This window comes from Hakea prostrata, chromosome 9 (assembly GCF_041222555.1).
Source record: "Hakea prostrata isolate BN-2017 chromosome 9, UWA_Hpros_2, whole genome shotgun sequence".
NCBI classification, from domain to species: domain Eukaryota; kingdom Viridiplantae; phylum Streptophyta; class Magnoliopsida; order Proteales; family Proteaceae; genus Hakea; species Hakea prostrata.
In genome coordinates, this window is record NC_142608.1 from 41,374,926 (window position 1) to 41,395,623 (window position 20,698).

General features: G+C 40.6%; 1 protein-coding gene across 1 annotated transcript; it reads left to right on the top strand.

Annotated features, from left to right (window-relative positions):
- The first annotated feature begins 17,831 nt into the window (after positions 1-17,831).
- Positions 17,832-18,662, top strand: LOC149005246 (uncharacterized). Its single transcript, XM_089135822.1, has one exon. The coding sequence runs from the start codon at positions 17,832-17,834 to the stop codon at positions 18,660-18,662; it is 831 nt and encodes a 276-aa protein (XP_088991948.1).
- The last annotated feature ends 2,036 nt before the right edge of the window (positions 18,663-20,698 follow it).

Sequence of the window (20,698 nt, forward strand, 5' to 3'; positions counted from 1 at the left end):
TAGTCACATGCAGACTTAAATTGAGCCAGAATGCATGATATTCAATGGAGGAACTATACTCATTAATACAATTTAAACCAGATCTGAAACTGGGTTAATCAATCTGGCTCTTACCAGTGCCAGTTTTCCTATTTGATTATTTAAATTGAAGTCATCCATCTAATAAAAAAAGGTGAATAATTTTTTACGATGTGGTCAAATTACATGAATCAAAATAAAACCCAATATAACTAACATAGGCTGATGTAAGATCACTCTGTTTTGGTTTTCCCCTCCCATTATGACCTTCTAATCTGTATCTTCCATCTCTCACTTAAAATCACCCTTTGACCTTATGCAGATGTTCAGTATGCCAGGGAGATTACCAAGTTGAGGACAATCTCCTAACCCAAAAAGAAAAAAGAACAGAAAACACCAGTAATAATATCATATTGTTCAAAATTCAAATTTTACTCACAATGGTTGCTCTCTTTTAATGGCAACAGTTTTGAATGGGTAATAACTTCAAACGGCAGGCTGATTCTAAACCAAAACAACTTAAATTATACTAGTTAAATATGTTAAGTTGATTAGCATCAGGTTCTATCTTGGTTCATCTTAAGCTTGGTTAGCAACAAACAAGCCGCCATAGGATTCACTAGCAGGGTATGTGCAATCAAGCTCGTGATCAGCAAGGCAATATGTTGCTCCGTTTTGGGGAGGATGTAATTCACAAGGGAAAAAAACACAATGTAGAGGACATGCAATCAATAGTAAAGAAATAGTTAGGGCAAACAACAACTTTCTTTCTTCGTGAAGTTACAGCCAATACAATCTTCCAAAATGTGCCAACAAAGATAGAGGGGAGGGGATACAAAAGGATGACAAAAAAAAAAAAAAAAGAAAGAAGCAAACTGAATGCTTATCAAAATAGTCTAAGATACGCCATCAGTAGTAATTCAAAACAGGACACATCATTTAAGAAAGTTCGTTCAAATCAACTCCTCCATCCCAATCATCCCACATTGTTTGAGCAAAGTGATGGCGAAAATGTTCTGGATCAAAGGCAATGTCATCGTGAACTTCATGACTGGTAATGGGAGGGTCTTCATCAGATTCTTCATCGGTTTTTGGATCCTCATTTGAATTTGATTCTTCATCCTCCTCATCAGATAATTCTTCATCCTCTTCTTCAAAAGTGTTTTGACTAAGTATAAAATTATGTAGAAGAACGCAAGCTAAAACAATATTCACTTATGCTTTGAAAGGATATTCTGCTTGAACCCTCAAAATCTTGAAACGCCTCTTCAACAAACCAAAGGTTTGTTCAATGACATTTCGCACAGAAGAATGTCTCAGGTTAAACAGTTCTTTTAAATTTTTGGGTGATTCACGACAATTCCTCCATTCTTTCAAATGGTACCGAGTACATCGATACGGTCTTAAGAAGCCCTTTCGATTAGGGAAGCCAGCATCAACAAGAAAGAACTTCCCTTTAGGTATCGTTAGTTGACTTGGTCCTTATCTATGTACAGCGTCGTCCAAAACTCTTGAGTCCGAGGCTGAACCTTCCCAACCATCTAGGATATAGGTGAACTTGTGATTGTGATCGCATGCAGCCAATATATTTTGAATAACATTTCCCTTCCTATCCCGATACCTTTTCTGCTCGCCCACCGCTATCATTGCAGGGACAAGGGATCCATCTATGGTACCAATCCAATCCTTGAAGAAAGGAAAATATTTAGCTCTATATTCCCTCGTGCATGGAGGCTTCAATAGTTCCGGATGCAATTTTATTGTTGCATTCAAAACAAAATTGAAGTGTCGACTCACAGTCTCTCCAGAATGACTAAATTGAGAGCAAGGTCACGATTCGAATGGTTGAGGCCAACTACTTTCAAAAACATCACCAATTGTTCCTCCAAACTGAGAAACCTACTATCGAACATGACATCCTTATCCCTCACCAATTGACACAAGTTGAAGAATGTCTTTCTACCAAGCCTAGTTTGCTCTCGGCAAGTACGATCAGACACCCCAATGATTCTTTATGTCACATCCACCCAGCCGGTACCCTACCTGGCATACCCGAGTGTGTGATCTACAGCCCCAAAGATCAAGTATCGAGGTAATCAACCTCCCACATAGACAATAACATAATCATGAACATAAATAATCAATGTGCAAAAGATAAACAAAAGATCCAAATAAGGAAAGAATAAATCACATATCATTAGAGTATGAAAGACAATCAAAATGTCTAGATCAATAAGTAAAGTGAGGCGGAATCCACTCTACAACCAGCGGAAAGTAGATCGCTAGTCAAAAGAAAGATTACATCTGGTTCTAAGATAAGAAAGAAAGATATAACAAACTAAACTAAAGTCTATTATATCTTATAAAGAATGTCTTCATAAACATAGACTTCATCAATGACGCTCAGACGTTCCCACTCCACAGCAGGGCTAATCCTGGTAACAAGCAAGACCACTTGAGGAATCCTCAATGTAATCTTCATGGTTGCCAGCACCTTGCGTGAAGTACGCCTCTTCAGTTTGCGCTTCCTCATATTGACCTTCATAGTCATCAGTACCTGTAGAGTAATCTAACAAAAGATATTGTACACAAAGGAGTGAGTTTCAAAGAAACCCAATAAGGCAGTTAATCCATAACAACATAAAATAGCATGATATCAAAGCAGAGTAAAATGCTATATGATATGAAACACATGATGCAATATGATTCTAACTCTATGTATGCTAGCCTCTAATGGAAGACATGCTTTAAGTCATAGCACCATACTTCTTTAGGAGAGTTCATCATACAACGCCTTTTGGTAGTGGGTCCGGCATCCCTCGGGACATTCCATGGCTGGGGGTTAAGTCACCACTCTCTCACATCACCATTGGTCTAAGTACTGGCGCATGTCAGGGTCAAAGCCTAGCCAAATGCAAGTCTCCTACTTAGTTACATCAAGTCAGATCCAGATACGTCCATTCCTCGCCCCTGGCGATCCTTTCCGGCATCCTTCACACTAGAGTCCTCATAGTCCCTGACTACGGACTCATCAACCCTATTGGTTATCCACATATGGTAAACAGGAAGCTCTCACGTCCTCTCACGGGTTGGTTACCGATCTTGAGCGCCCGTGAGCTCAAGTCTATTCATATGCAACCCTACCAATAAATGGCCCCCACAATGTGATTCCTGTCCTCTCACAGGTTGGTTAACGGCCTTGAGCGCCCATGAATCCCCATTGCTACCACGGGTCGTTCAGTCTCAATACCCCTCCGATTAGGGTCTGACATAACGGGACATCCTAGCCAAACACTACTAGACAACCCTAAATATGTCATCCAATAGTTTAGGAAGGTGTCCAAAGGGCATCTCCGGAAACATATCATAATATTCCCGTAGTTGTCCAAGGACAGAAGTGTCAAAAGGACACCTCTCCTTTCCAAACCATACTTAATCATTCACAAACATAATTCCATCATGTCACATATATGGTAACTTCTTATATGGAAAGAAATCAATAATAACATACAACTTGCATATAATTGGTATGTAAATCATACATGAATCAATTGACATAATCAAGTAATGCTACTATAATTCAAAGTAATTGCATCAGTAGTATATCAGTGTAAGAATCTAATTAAGGAAATAAATCAAAGATTCAAATATAGGAACTAGAACATGCAATCTATGTAGTTAAGGAAATAACCATCCTTACCTTATATAACTCGCAAAGGATCTTAGGGAATCAAGTAAGACCTTGACTAAACTTGGAAAGAGAGTCCTAAACAAGTATATATAACATATTAGGAAAGATACCTAGAAGGAAAGATATCAAAACATCCAAAATAGACCAAATATGAGGTTGTTGTATTCATTGGTTGATTGATTGGTCTACTGCCTCAGTCAACCAATGAGTCGACCAACAGAGACAGTGGCCTTCAAAATCAGAGATTTTAGAATATAAAACTGAATTTGGTGGTTCAAAAGGGTATCAAACAAGGGGGAAACTACAATGACAGTATACTAATATATAGAAGACTTCAAAACTCTAATCATATCAAGTCTTCAAGTTACAAATTAAGAAACAAAAAGTTACCATAATTAGATCAATCATGGTTCTTGAAGAATTCACAGTAAAAATCATGGACAAGAAACAATAGGATGATGGATCACTAATATGATAAAGAAATCATGAAAAGCATGCATAGATCTTCAAGAAAAATAGATATAAGACTGAAGAACATCAATCTAAATAAGGAAAGAGAATGAATACAAGTTTTCCTTCAAAAGTGAGTGATGATCTTGATGAAGATCATCCACCAAGCTTTAGATCCTTAGGAAAAGAGAGGGAGTGAGTAAAGAGATAGTTGCAATAGAGATACAACATCATCTCTACTGTCCTCAATCAGAAAAGGAAAGAAAAGTAATGGAGAATCAAAGATGAAACATAGAAGATGATGATCACATACATTTTTGTGTAAAAGCACGAGATTTGACGAAGATCCGTCAAGAAAATCACCAAGGATGCAAGGGAGATGACTTGCAGAGGGCTCTGCTACGTTCCAAAGAGTTTGGAGGCAGAAATATGAAGTAGACTCGACATTGGACTTAAATAGAGCAAGCAAAGACCTAATCAGCAAATCAGATCTCATTGGTCGATCGCCATGGTCGACCGACCAATGAGTCGACCAATTAGGACAACAAGTCCAAAACAGGGAAATGAAGGCTCAGATCAAATCCAAACATAAAGGGGTTTTGCACACACATTAAGTGACTTACCTAGTAGGTAGAAATGCCTTCGAATCAAGCCAGAGAGTATTCCAAGTCTATCAACTAATTCCTTCTTCATTAGGGTGCAGTTTCCATAAATGGAACACTGTCATCAACTCTCATAGATTCCAAGCCAGCTACCAAGTCTTCCACTGGAATGGCCCATAACTAATTTCTTGCTTTACTTCGGGTTGTTGGACCTACAAACAACAGGGTTTATGGGTCAAGGTTAGGGCTGGGTTTCACACTTTATGTCTCCTATTGGCCACGAAGAGTGTCACATCCACCCAGCCGGTACCCTACCTGAAATACCCGAGTGTGTGATTCACAGCCCCGAAGATCAAGTATTGAGGTAATCAACCTCCCACATAGACAATAACATAATCATGAACATAAATAATGAATGTGCAAAGTATAAATGAGAGATCCAATAAGGAAGGAAATAAAATCATGTATCATCAGAGTACGAAAGGTAACAATAATGTCAAGATCATAAAGTAAAGTGAGGCGGAAATCTCACTCTATCAATAGCGGAAAAGTAGTTCCAAAAAGAAAAGGAAAAGAGATCAAACTAATCCCAATAACAAGTACAATGAGTAACTAAATCGTTCTCAATCTTATAGAAAACATCTCTATAAGTATAAATCTAAAAAATGGCACAAGGGCACTTCCACTCTATTGACGGACTAAGCATTGTGTGCATTATGATCACCCGCGGAATCTTCAATGTAATCGTCGTAACCTCAATCACCTTCTTGGAGATATGTCTCCTCTCCCTGCGCTTCTCCATACGAGCAGTCATAATACTCTGAGCCTGTAGAGAAATCTAACAATACATAGCACAAAAAGAGTGAGTTTCAAAAGAAACCCAGTAAGGCAGTTAATCCATAATAACATAAATGGTAGGATTTCAAAGCAAAGTAAGATGCAATGTGATATGAAACATATGATGCAATATGATTCTAACTCTATATATGCTGGTCTCTATTGGCAGACATGCTTTAAGTCATAGCACCGTATTTCTTTGGGAAGGTCTCATCACACAACGCCGTTTGGTAGTGGGTCCGGCATCCCTCGGGACATTCTATGGCTAGGGTTTAGGTCACCGCTCTCTCACATCACCATTGGTCTAAGTACTGGCGCATGTCAGGGTTAAAGCCTAACCAAATGTGAGTCTTCTACTTAGTTACATCAACTCAGATCCAGATATGTCCATTCCTCGCCCCTGGCGATCCTTTCCGGCATCCTTCAAACTAGAGTCCTCATAGTCCCTGACTACGGACTCATCAACCCTATTGGTTATCCACATATGGTAAATGGGAAGCTCTCACGTCCTCTCACGGGTTGGTTACCGGTCTTGAGCGCCCATGAGCCCAAGTCTATCCATATGCAACCCTACCAATGAATGGTCTCTTTAGAGAATCCACAATGTGATCTATGTCCTCTCACAGATTGGTTACCGGTCTTGAGCGCCCACGAGTCCCCATTGCTACCACGGGTCATTAGGTCTCCATTAAGCTTTAAAGCATCCATCAAAAGATATGCAACATCAACTCTACTGTTCTCAAACAGAAAAGGAAAGAAAAACTATAGAGAATCAAAGATAGAGAAGAGAGGAGGATAATCACATACCTTTTGATGCAATTGCAAGAGATTTGACGAAGATCCGACAAGAAAACCACCAAGGATGCAGAGGAGATGACTTGAGGAGAGCTCTAGCTCGTTCTAGGAAGTTTGGAGGCACAAAAGACGAATTAGACTTGAAGTTAGGCTTAAATAGAGCCAAGACCTAATTCAACAAAACAGAACCAATTGGTCGATTGATTGGTCGACTGGGCCCAGTCGATCAAGCAGTCGACCAATTAAGACAACAATTCCAAAATAGGGATTTGAAGGCTTAGATCAAATCCAAACATGAAGGGGTTTTGCACACACACCAAGTGGATTACCTAGTATGTAGAAATGCTTCCGAACCAAGTTAGAGAGTACTCCAAGTCCATCAACTAATTCCATCTTCATCAGGGTGCAGCTTCCTTTTCAGTCCTGAACAAGTTTCCATAAATGGAACACTGTATCAACTCTCATGGATTCTAAGCCAAACACTAAGTCTTCCACTGTGATGGCCCATAGTTGACTTCTTGCTTTACTTCAGGTTGTCGGACCTACAAACAACAGGGTTTCCGGGTCAAAGTTAGGGCTGGGTTTAACATTCTCCCCCCCTTAAAAGAAATTTCGTCCTGAAATTGAAAGCGTACCTGAACTTCCAAAGAGGTGAGGAAACTTCTCCTTCATATCTTCTTCCTTCTCCCAAGAAGCTTCTTTAGGGGTATGGTTCTTCCACCGAATCTTCACCAAAGGAATGGTGCGATTCCACAGTTGCTTGTCCTTCTTATCCAGGATTTCGGCTGGCTCTTCATCATAGGTAAGAACAGCACTAAGTCCTTCGGGTGCTTGCTGTAAAATGTGTTCCGGGTTCTCTATGTACTTCCGCAGCATTGAAACATGAAACACATTATGAACTCTAGCAAGAGGCGGAGGCAAGGCCAATTGATAAGCAACAGGTCCAACCTTCTCCAGAATCTCGAAAGGTCTAATGAAACGAGGGCTAAGCTTCCCCTTAACATTGAATCTCATCACACCCTTCATTGGTGAAACCTTCAAGAAAACTTTCTCTTCAACTTAAAATTCCAAATCAATCCTTCTCTTGTCAGCATAAGATTTCTGTCTTGACCGGGGCGACTTAATCCTTAGGAAAAGAGAGAAGATGAGTAGAGTGATGGTTGCAATAGAGATGCAACATCAACTCTACTGTTCTCAAACAGAAAAGGAAAGAAAAACTATAGAGAATAAAAGATAGAGAAAAGAGGAGGATGATCATATACCCTTTGATGCAAATGCAAGAGATTTGACGAAGATTTGACAAGTAAACCACCAAGGATGTAGAGGAGATGACTTGAGGAGAGCTCTAGCTCGTTCCAAGAAGTTTGGAGGCTCAAAAGACGAATTAGACTCAAAGTTGGGCTTAAATAGAGAAGCCAAGACCTAATTCAAAAAAACAGAACCCATTGGTCGATTGATTGGTCGACTGGCCCAGTCGACCAAGCAGTCGACCAATTAGGACAACAATTCCAAAATAGGGATTTGAAGGCTCAGATCAAATCCAAACATGAAGGGGTTTTGCACACACACCAAGTGGCTTACCTAGTATGTAGAAATGCTTTCGAACCAAGTCAGAGAGTACTCCAAGTCCATCAACTAATTCCATCTTCATCAGGGTGCAGTTTCCTTTTCAGTCCTGAACAAGTTTCCATAAATGGAACACTGTCATCAACTCTCATGGATTCTAAGCCAAACACTAAGTCTTCCACTGGGATGGTCCATAGTTGACTTCTTGCTTTACTTCGGGTTGTCGGACCTACAAACAACAGGGTTTTTGGGTCAAGGTTAGGGCTGGGTTTCACAAAGAGTCTCACCCCAATATGGAGCTCTACTTAGGAACAGTCTCTGAATCTTTTCCATTGCTAGGGCCACACCCATAATGACAAATATCACGGCTTTCCTCCGCCTCTGTCTCCTCAGTTCTTCACTCTACCTCCTATGGTGCTCATCATCCATTTTAATAGAGGTCTACAATCAATTTCAATAAATTAAAATTATATAGTATTCATATCACAATACCTTTCAAAGTAGTAATCATATAGTGACAGAAGAGATCAAAGGAAAATGTTTCGTTGCAACCATAGTAATTACATATAACATAAGAGATCAAAGAAAAATGTGTCATTACAATCATAGTGGATTACATAGTCTAAATGCCTTGGTTTCAATACAATATTAGGCATAACTACAATCCTTGATCCAAATTCATACTATGATGTCCTAAAATTACCATCGCACTCCTAACATTTGAAGAAATAGCACTACCCCAATCAGAATCAAAACATTTTGGATCAGTCCTAGCTTTTTCTACATTTCTTTCACTCTTTTCTTCAAAGCTCTCATCTCCACCTTCGCTACATCTTCCTCCTGCCTTGTATCCATAAGAATTGCAGGATTGGATGTGCTAACTTGCTCTAGTGGTTCACACCACTTAAAGAAGCCACATCCGTTAGGAAAGGCTGCACAACATTGATATAGTTTGTTGGGATTTCGTGACGAATCAACAATCCTAACTAGGGCTTGCTTCCCACATTTGCATTTTGTATTAGTATACTTCAAATACGACCTTGAATTTTCGTTGACGCTAGAAGTTGACATCCTGTAATTGCACAAACAAGCAGGTATACTAATACATAAAATCTTTGTAAAAGAACAGTTGCTATACTGGTGCAATGTAGCAAATATTATGACCTAACTTAGTTGCCTAAAGTAACTAATACAACACTGCTAATCTAGAGTAGCCAACCTGTTTTCAGGCAACTATATACGAGTAATATTAGCACTATGATATATGTACTAGCAAAGATGCTCCTAAATGTCCCAGCAAAGATGCTAGTAAACCTAATACAGGCAAAGGATAAATGTGCATTATCATAACAGTAGTAGGGGAAAGAAGAAAAAAAAAAGAAAAAGAGAGATTAAAGATACAAACTTTAAAAAACCAAAATATTACTCTAAAATTAACTAATTGATGCTTCTGTTCTGTTATTTTGTCTAAACTGAATAGTTTGCACCATATATTATCTAAAAACACCCAAAAAAGGTGTTACAAGTTCTAACCCAAAACCCAAAGTCCAAAACCACAAATCTCATTGTGCTTACAAGGGAACAATGAAGTAAATAAATTGGAGTTGAAATATTTAAAATTGAAAGCCCTTCAAAAGCTGATTAGCAAACTTGTTTTTTTCCCCTTTGTCCAAGAAATATTCCCAAGGACCAGAAATAGCTAATTGAAGCTTCTATTCTTAAGTAGGAAAGAACATATCATATGCATTTTTCACTTTTAAAATTTGATAGGAATGGTGAGGAATCCCTATTTTCCAAGCTCTGCCCCCCCCCCTTTCTTTACCTTTTTTTTTTTTAAATGATACTAGACTTGGAATTTTGAGTCTGAGAGTTAAATCCCTCTCAAATTAGGATTTGGCTCACCTACTGACATACATTGTATTTCATCTCAAATTAGGATTCGTCTCCACCTGATAATAAAATTTCATCAATGCAGCAACTTTATCTTTCTTACCCTAGCATCTTGCAATTATAATCTGATGAGTGCTATCGATGGAAAGAAAACTATGCGTATTCTTTGTGTGGGTCATGGTGGGGGGAAGTCTACTTTTATTCTTGGCTAGTAAAATCTCAGGTGAGAAAAGGCATTCCCCTTCTACTTCTATTTTATCCCTTCGTTTGCTCTCTGATCTTTTAGGCATCTTTCTTAATGCTATATCTATGATTGTTAGGGGTTTAATTGCTAATTTTGGAGCCTCTCTCTTTGATCTTTGGATTATCTTCGATGATAATCAAGGTATGGACAGTTATTTCATAATAACATAGATCACGTATGCTTTGGTTTCTAACTTAAGAAACTCTAAGTTTAACTACTGTTCTTATATTTTACACTTCTGATGTACTGTAAGTACAGTAGCACTTCACTTATGTACTCTTTTTCATTATTCAAGCTTATATGAAATGCTTATGACTACATATTGTTTAATGATTAGATTATGCTTTTACATTCTCTTCGTATGATGAAGTGTTGATTTTATATGTCATGACTGATCTGTGAATGTGATTGAATAGGTATGGTTTGGGATTGAGAGGTGTCCTTTTGATGCTTCTGTCCTTGGACATCAAGGGAAATAGTATGGGATGTTTCCGGGGTTGCCCATTGACACCTTCCTGAACCATTGGTTGTCATACTTAGGGCTGTCTAGCAGTGTTGGGCTAGGATGTCCCCGTTATGTCAGACCCTAGTCGGAGGGGTATTGAGACCGAACAACCCGTGGTAGCAATGGGGATTCATGGGCGCTCAAGATCGGTAACCAACCCGTGAGAGGACAAGAATCACATTGTGGGGGTCATTTATGGGTAGGGTTGCATATGGATATACTTGGGTTCATGGGCGCTCAAGACCAGTGAGTTATATCCGTGAGAGGACATGAGAGCTTCCCGTTTATTATATGTGGATGACCTATAGGGTTGATGAGTCCGTAGTCCGAGAGGGAATACGCTGACTCTAGTGTGAAGGATACCGGAAAGGATCCCGCGAGGGGAGGAATGGACGTATCTGGATCTGAGTTGATGTAATTGAGTAGATGACTTGCATTGGGCTAGGTTTAACCCTGGCATGCGCCAGTACTTAGACCAATGGTGATGTGAGAGAGCGGTGACTTAACCCCTAGCCATGGATTGTTCGAGAGGGATGACGGACCCATTACCAACCGGAGTCGAGTGACTGAGACCTTCCCAAAGAAGTATGGTGCTATGACTTAAAGCATGTCTACCAATAGAGACCAGCATACATAGAGTTTAGATGCATACATACATTATCTGTTTCATATTGCATTGCATCTTGTTATGATATGCTGTATGTTATTTATGTTATTATGAGTTAACTTGCCTTGCTGTGTTCATTCGAACTCACTCCTTTTTGTGCAATCTTTTTGATTAGATTATTCCACAGGTACTGACTACTATGAAGGACAGTACGATGAAGTGTACTTACATGCAAGGTACTGGCAACTATGAAGATAACCCTGATGATTCCTCGGGCAATCAAGTTGCGTACTACGATTAGACGTAACGTAGAGTTGGAATATCTCTGTTGGATTGATGAAGTCCATTACTTTGAAGATGTTATCTATAGGATAGAAAACTCGTAGTTCAGTTTGATTTTCTTTCCTTACTTTTCTTTAGAAACAATTGTAATTCTTTTGAGACTTACGTGCTACATTCAGCTGTATCTGTGGAGTGAGTTTCCGCCTCACTCTACTTATTTTTGATGTGCCTACATCTGGTATCATTTCCGCACTCTGATTATACTGCTATTTATTTCCTGATTTGATCTTTTGTTTATAATATCATACTTGATTTTATCTGTTCATGATTATGTTATTTGCATATGTGGGAGGATGATTTCCTCGATACTTGATATTCGGGGCTGTGGATCACACACCCGGGTATGCCAGTTTAGGGTACCAGTGGGGGGATGTGACACCTTGTATAATACAGGTTAATGGCTGCCCAAGACCTTTGCTACTGTCACATATCTAGTCAACTACTCCCAGAACCAAGAACCATTACCCTTTTCTCTTCCACTGCTAGAATTGTCGAGCAACAACCAAAGATAGAGACAAATAGCCTCTGGGAAGTATTTTTACAATGTACATCTAATTTTCTATTCTAGAAACAACACTTACTTGCACAATACTGGGGCTTCTTAAGGAAACAAAACCCTCTTTGTTAGAACCCCATAAAGATAAGAAGGCTTATGACACAAAGTTATACAACATCCATACTTCTTAAACTTTATAATATCCATACAGAAATGAGCAGAGAACATCTCTCATTATAGATTAAAATGTGATATAGTGACTCACATCTTATAATGACTTATGACGATGAAGTTTAGAGCAACAGACTATGAATCCACATGTCTGTAAGTAAGATAATAAATGCAAGAGACAGAGAAAAAGCCTAATTTGTACCTCTGATTTGCTAGAAGAAAAAACTTGCAAACTCCTTATGCTCCAAAACCCTACCGGAGAAAATAATCAGATAAATAGAATACAAAAAATAAATAAATAAATTAAGAAGACGAAGAACAATAGCTAAAGCTCACCTTCAAGCTTCAGAACCAAGCCGACCAACACCTTCAACGAGAAAATGAAGCTCTACTGGAAAAAAACATATCAAGAAAATGAGGAAAAAAACAAACAAAAGACAAGAGTTGAATAAGAACAACAAACAACTCACCTGGACTGTTGGAGACTGCTGTTGAAAGAGATTTCGTTGAGACTGCTGTTGAACAAGGATTTCGTTTAGACTGCTATTGAACGAGTATTTCGTTCAGTCTGTTGTTGGAGACTCACCTGAAGACTGTTTGAGAGGAGAAGATTTACGAGAGGAGAAGAGGTCTTCATTCATTCGAAGGAAGCGCCGTTTGAGTTCGAAAGACCGTCAAAATGAAATGCTGAAATGCGCTCATTCAAGGGTATTTATAGACGAGTCTCATCCCACTCAGTTCATCCTAACCCCTGAATTCTACCCATTCACATTTTTAGGGTAAATTTTGAAATGGGTTGTCACGCCCTCCCAGCCGGTACCCTATCTGGCATACCCGAGAGTGTGATCCACAGCCCGAAGATCAGGTATCGAGTGATCAACCTCCCACATAAACAATAACATAATCATGAACAACCATAACAAGAGTGCGGAAGATAAATCATAGATCCAATAATGAAAGAATGAATCATAAACGAAACGGAATAATAGTTATAATCAGAGTGTCAAACAGATAAGTAAAGTGAAGCAAAAATCCCACTTTACATCCAGCGGAAAAGTAGCTCTAAAGAATAAACTAGATAAAATCTAATCCCAGTAGCAAGTACATTGGGTAACTAAATTATTCTCCACTTTGTAGACGACATCCTTGTAGGTGTAGATCTCATAGATAGCACAAGGACGCTTCCACTCAATGGTCGGACTAAGCATCGTACGGAGCATAACCACCCGTGGGATCTTCAGAGTAATTGTGGTAACCGCAATCACCTTCCCGGAGATATGTCTCTTCGCCTTGCGCTTCCTCATAGGGACCGTCATAGTATTCCGTACTGCAGGATAGTCTAACAACATTGTACAATAAAGGAATGAGTTTCAAAGAAACTCAAGAAGGCGATTAAAATCCATAATAACATAAATGGCATGATTCCGAACAATCATAAATGCAATATGATATGAGACAAACAATGAATGAATGAATCTAACTCTAAGTATGCTGGTCTCTATTGGCGGACATGCTTTAAGTCATAGCACCGTACTTCTTTAGGAAAGTCCACTCACATCCTCAACCATTTAAGATATCTTGGATTCTCTCACGGATCATTTCACCGGTCTTGAGCAGCCGATTGGTAATGGGTCCTTCATCCCTCAGGACAAACCTTGGCAGGGGGTTAAGTCAACACACTCTCTCACAACCATTTGGTATAAGTACTGGCGCATGTCAGGGTAATACCTAGCCAAATGCAAGTCTTCTACTTGGTTACATCAAGTCAGATCCAGATACTTCCATTCCTCGTCCCTGACGATCCTTTCCGGTATCCTTCACACTAGAGTCAGCGTATCCTATGGCACCGACCAACTCGGACTACGGACTCATCAACCCTATTGGTTATCCACATATGGTAAACGGGAAGCTCTCACGTCCTCTCACGGGTTGGTTACCGGTCTTAAGCGCCCGTGAGCCCAAGTCTAACCATATGCAACCCTACCAACAAATGGCCCCCACAATGTGATTCCTGTCCTCTCACGGGTTGGTTACCGGTCTTGAGCGCCCATGAATCCCCATTGCTACCACGGGTCGTTCGGTCTCAATACCCCTCCGATTAGGGTCTGACATAACAGGACATCCTAGCCAAACACTACTAGACAATCCTATATATGTCATCCAACAGTTTAGGAAGGTGTCCAGAGGGCATCTCCGGAAATATCCCATAATATTCCCGTAGTAGTCCAAGGACAGAAGTGTCAAAAGGACACCTCTCCTTTCCAAACCATACGTAAGCATACACATGCATCAATTCATATCATCACATATATGGTAACTCCATATATGGAAAGAAATCGATATAACAATCACTTGTATAACATTGGTAAGTAAATCATACATGAATCAATTCAATATGAATAAGTAATGCTACTGTAATCAAAGTTATGCAACAGTAGAATATCATTGTAAGAATCTAATTTAGGAAACATATTAATGATATTCAAATATAGAAACTAGATTCATGCTATCTATGTAATTAAGGAAATAACCATCCTTACCTTTTATAACTCGCAAAGAATCCAAAGAAATCAAGTAAGATCTTGGCAAACTTGAGAAGAAGGTCCTAAACAAGTATATACAACATATTAGGAAAGATCCCTAACAGAATATATATCAAAACATCCGAAATGACCAATTCCGGAGTTGCTTGTACTCATTGGTCGAGTGGATTGGTCGAGTGGTCCAGTCGACCAATCAGTCGACCAATGCAACGATAAGAGCTTAGAAAATCGAGTTTTGAGATATGAAACCCGAATTTGGTGGTTCAAAAGGGTACTAATCAAGGGGTAGACTACATCAGTAGTATTCTAACATATAGGGGACCTCAAAACACTAATCAAATCAAGGTATCAAGATCCAAATTAGGAAACAAAAAGTTACCATAAATAAATCAAACATGGATCTTGATGAATTTGAAATAGAAAACAAAGACAAGAACAATAGGAGGATGGATCATTGCTTTTGGTAATGAAAACATGAAAACATGCATAGGTCTTCATGGAATAAGGCTTAGAAGCATAAATCTAAATAAGGAAATAAAACCTACCATATATGTACTATCATGCATCATGAAGAACACATAGCAAGGTAGAAGAGAACAACTAGAATTCTATGGATTATGGATCATAGAAAGAAAACACAACCATTAACCACTAACATGATCAATGAAAGAAGATCCAAAGAGATCGGAATTCAGATTAGGAAATTAACAGAGATTAAATCATGGTTTGATCATGAATCCTTCAAAAGCTTGCAATGATCATGGTTAAGATCATTGTTCTAGCCTTAAATCCTTAGGATGATCATGAGAACATGTTCAGAGATGTTTGCAACAGAGGATGCAGCATCTCTTCTACTGTCTCAACTCAAAAAGGAAAGAAAAACAAAGATGTAGGAGAAGAAGAGAGAGTAGACATACCTTTTGATGCAAAAAGAAGAGTTCCGACGAAGATCCGCCAAGAAAACTCCAAGGATGCAAGAGAGATGACTTGCAGAGGTCTTTGGTTCGTTCCGAGAGGGTTTGGAGGCAGCAAATACGAAGTGGACTCGAGGTTAGACTTAAATAGAGCAAGAATCAACCTAATTGCCAAAGACAGCACCCATTGGTCGAGTGGATTGGTCGACTGGCCCAATCGACCAATCAGTCGACCAATGCGCATAAAGAAGGCCAAAACAGGGAATTGAAGGCCCAGGTCAAATCCAAACCTAAAGGGGTTTTGTACACAAGTCAAGTGACTTACCTAGTAGGTAGAAATGCCTTCAAACCAAGATAGAGAGCACTCCAAGTCCATCAACTAATTAGATCTTCATCAGGATTCTGTTTCCATAAATAGAACCTCATCATCAACCTTCATGGATTCAAAGCCAGACACCAAGTCCTCTACTGGGATGGCCCAAAGCTGACTTCTTACTTTACTTCGGGTCATCGGACCTACAAATAACAAGGTTTCCGGGTCAAGGTTAGGGCTGGGTTTCACATGGGTAGATTTCTGAATGGGCTTATGTCTTCCAACCAAACAGGGTTTAAATGCCCATTCATGAGTCCAGGGATCCCTGGACTCACACAACCAAATAGGCTCTTAGGGAGTCCGGATCAGCTACCCATCGAGGGAGCACAGACCCCGACGGCTTTACCACCATAAATACAGGGGGACCCAAGGGTTGGGTGATGGGATTTATTATTATTATTATTATTATTATTACTTGTGGGTCCCACAGAATTTGTGGAGGTAAAGCCGTCAGGGAGCACAGAGTGCTCCCCTGACGAGGTGATGATCCGGATTCTCTTTTAGGAGGGGATACATGGTATTTTCAAGATTCAATGACTATATAATATATGCATGAAGAATATCACAACCATTAGATCTTGAAAGTGTCATGTGTAAATTTGTATAAGTTGGATATTCTACCTCCACAAGTAAAGGTGATATGGGAGTTTCCTACCCGACTGGCTCAGACCCGACCATGTCACATAGTCGGGACAGTTACCAACCATCTTGATCAAGGAGTCACATACGCTGGATTTATATGGCAACCATTCTCAATATGGAAGGTCAACTCGACAGCTGATTGAGCGGGACCAACGACGAGGAGGCATAATCCCAGGAGAAACAATGGCTCTCGTCGGGTAAATTTACCAAATACAGAAAAGGTAATTCTTATGGTATAATAACAAGGACACACCCCTCCGGTAAGCATCCAATACATTCTGAACATAATCTTTTGTAGCTTTTGCATGGGATCTTAATCTGTTCACTGTCTGACTAAGCCATCGGAGGCGGTTGCCCGGCACACGAGACGGCCTGCCTCTAACCTTTCTTGCAGGACTCATCATTCTGAGAACGAGAGGAGGTTTAATCGGGAGCAGCAATATAACTGTGACGCATCAGTTTGGCACCGTCTGTGGAAACGACAATCTTCAAGTCATGGTAAGACGAGGAGCTAATAATGGGCGTTCTCAGCAGGAAACTGCTGGCGAGAACCCAAACTTAGATGATCAAACACGCCAAGACGAGGGGGCCGGATGCTCAACCCGAGTGGAATAGGATGCTCTCGAGGATAATCTGATTCCAGAAAATCTAAACGGGTAGGGTACGTCCAAAGGCCCCTAGGGGCATGCTACTATAGCAGATGTGGATGAACTCCAAAAGGGGATGCTCGAGATGCAGGGGGTGTTGCAAGACTTGGTCCATCAAATTGGAGTTGAGCAGGGACCAAGACGAAACACTCAGACGGGAAGGCTACTGAGAGCTTTCCAGAATACCAGAAGATCCCAACAAAGAGGAGGTATTTCGAGAGGAAGACAAGCTGAGGGTAAGAGATCCATCCATACTGGTCCTGACCATCATCAAAGAACACCAAACGAGACAAGGATCAACACACTAGACCTTATCTTGGTACCTTCTAAGATCGAATCTTTGCCTCAAAGAAGCCGTTGGGAAGACATAGAGCATCAAGGAGAAAGTCAACCTCAAGCAACCCGATCGAGGGTGTCGTTGCCCGAACACAATCTAGAAGGGAAGACACCGCTGGATCCGATGGGAATGGAGCAAGACAAAACCGTCTTTAGAGGAGGATGGTAGAGGTCAAGCGCAAATTGGAAGATCGGGATCATGATAAAGATTTGGACGTGGTGGATCGGGAACCTTTCTTAGATGAAATCATGAATATGCCTCTTCCTCAAAATTTCATCATGCCAACTTTCACCCCGTTCAAAGGGAAAACCAACCCGAAGGAGCATATAAGTTACTTCAAGGTGGTAATGACTGTCCTTGGACGGGAAGATGAATTGCTTTGCAGAACGTTCCCGGCCTCACTGAAGGGACCAGCCATTAAATGGTTCAGCAGCTTGCAGCCGGGATCCATCCACAACTTTAGGGAACTCGCTCGGAAATTCATAGCCCGATTCAGAAGTGCGATCGGGAGCAAGAAAACGTTTGACAGCTTATTTGCAATAAGGCAGGGACGAAGCAAGTCTATTCGGGGTTTCTTAAAGAGCTTTGACGAAGTGGCTATTGAGATCAAAGATCTTGATGACCAAGTGGCATATAGCGCACTCTGGAGTGGCATTACCCACCAGAGACTCTTGGAGGTCTTACTAACAGATAAGCCCAAAACATACGGGACACTGTTGCTTAAGTGCCAGAAGCAAGCCAGCGTTTATGAAGTCATAAATGCTCGGGTGAAGGCTGATCGGGATAGAAGACCCGACCGAGATAATGAGAAGAACAGTTCAAATGATCATGATAGAAGATCAAAGAATAGATGGAAGTGTGACCAAAGACGGGAAAGCTATACCCCCCTCAACACCAAGCCATTGGAAATTTTGATGAACATTCGGGACAAGAAGTCCTTAAAATGGCCCGAGAAATTGCATTCTCTTCCAAAAGATCGGGATATGACATAATATTGTCACTTCCATAAAATTATGGACATCACACGGACAACTATCGAATCCTCAAGTCAAAAATTGAGAAATTGATTCAAGAAGGCAAACTTGGCCAGTATGTTCAAAGATTTGGAAAACCTCGGGAAACATCTCCCGAGCCAAGAAAAAGGGCCTGATCGTCCAATCCGAAAGAAGCTGACAAAGGAAAAGAGAAGGAGGATCTGGAGGAAACACCGATCTATGTTATAATGGGTGGCCCGATCGTGGAGTCAATAAAGAAGGCAAAACAGAAAGCATGGTTCATGGGAGCTGTACACTTGCCATAAAAGAGGCAAAATCCAACGTGCCTGGAACCCATAACATTCATAGATGATGATTTGAATGGGATTGTGGCGCCTCACGACGATGCGATCATTATTAAAGTAAAGATTGCTAATTGGGAGGTTCACCGGGTCCTGGTTGATACGGGCTCATCAGTTGATCTGTTGTCCTATGAAGCTTTCAAAAGACTTAAGATAGCTGATGACTTACTCACTCCATCCGCAACGCCCCTTTATGGCTTTGCAGGATCTTCAACAATACCAGAAGGAACGATCCACTTGGATCTAAAGATTGGGACGACGCCTCAGGACACCCTTGTACGGGTCAACTTCATGGTTGTAAAGGACCTATCTATGTATAATGTGATTCTAGGATGACTGACCCTCAATGCACTTGAGGCAGTCACACATGAACCTTAAGTTTTCGACTGAGGCAGGGTTGGGCGAATGCAGCTCTGATCAATCAACCTCCTGACAATGCAATGTGAATTATCTAAAGCAAAAGCGAAGGTCAAAAAGCTCAGGAAGCACCTTGACCATTGAAGTCCGAGACGATCGGAACGAAGAAAATATGCAAAAGCAGAACCGGTCGAGAAGCTGGAGAGAATTCAACTAAGCCAGTCTCTACCCGACCGTGGGACGTTCATTGGATTCGAACAACCCGAAGAATTCAAAGAGGAGCTGACCAAGTTCTTATGTGACAACTCCGACATCTTCGCGTGGTCAGCAAATGACATGCCCGGGATAGATAGACGGGTAACAGAACATAAGCTTTGGATTCGGAAGGATGCCATCCTGGTCATGCAAAGGAGGAGAAATTTTGCAATTGAGAAACATGAGGCCATCAGGGTAGAAGTTGAGAAACTTGAAAAGTCAGGCTTCATTGAACTGATCGAATGCCCGACTTGGCTAGCCAATGTGGTAATGGTAAAAAAGGCGAACGGAAAATGGAGAATGTGTATTGACTACACTAATTTGAACAAGGCTTGCCCGAAGGATTGCTATCCTCTGCCAAGAATTGACCTGCTGATCGATGTGACGGCTAACCATGAAGTCCTCAGCTTCATGGATGCCTATTCGGGATATAACCAAATCCTAATGAGTCGGGAGTATGAGAAGCATATACATCCTCATGACAGATCCGGAGAGCTACTATTACCGAGTGATGCCATTCGGGTTGAAGAATGCAGATGCTACGTACCAAAGGGCTATCAACAAAATTTTCAAAGGTCAGATCGGATAGAACATGGAGGTATACGTTGATGATATGTTTGTAAAAAGTCTAGCTTGGGCCCCGCACTTGGCAGACCTAGAAGAAACATTTGATGTTTTGAGAACTTATCAGATGCGCCTAAATCCCGAGAAAGGCGCCTTCGGGGTTTCCTTCGGGAAATTCCTCGGCTTCATGGTTTCTCAAAGGGGAATCGAGGCCAATCCAGAGAAGATCCAGGCCTTGATGGAAATGCAACCTCCCAAAACAATAAAAGGAAATTCAATGTTTGACGGCAAGGGTGGCAGCGCTAAATCGGTTCATATCCCGAGCGGGAGAAAAGTGCAACTCTTTTTTCAAAGCATTGAACGCCACACCGAGCTCGGGAGAAATAATGTGGACGGAAGAATGTCAAAAGGCGAACAATTAAAAGTATCTCTCGGGACAACTCCCGTCTTAGCGCGACCAGTAACCAGGGAGAATTTAACTGTTTATCTTCCCATTCGATCAATTGCAGTAAGTGT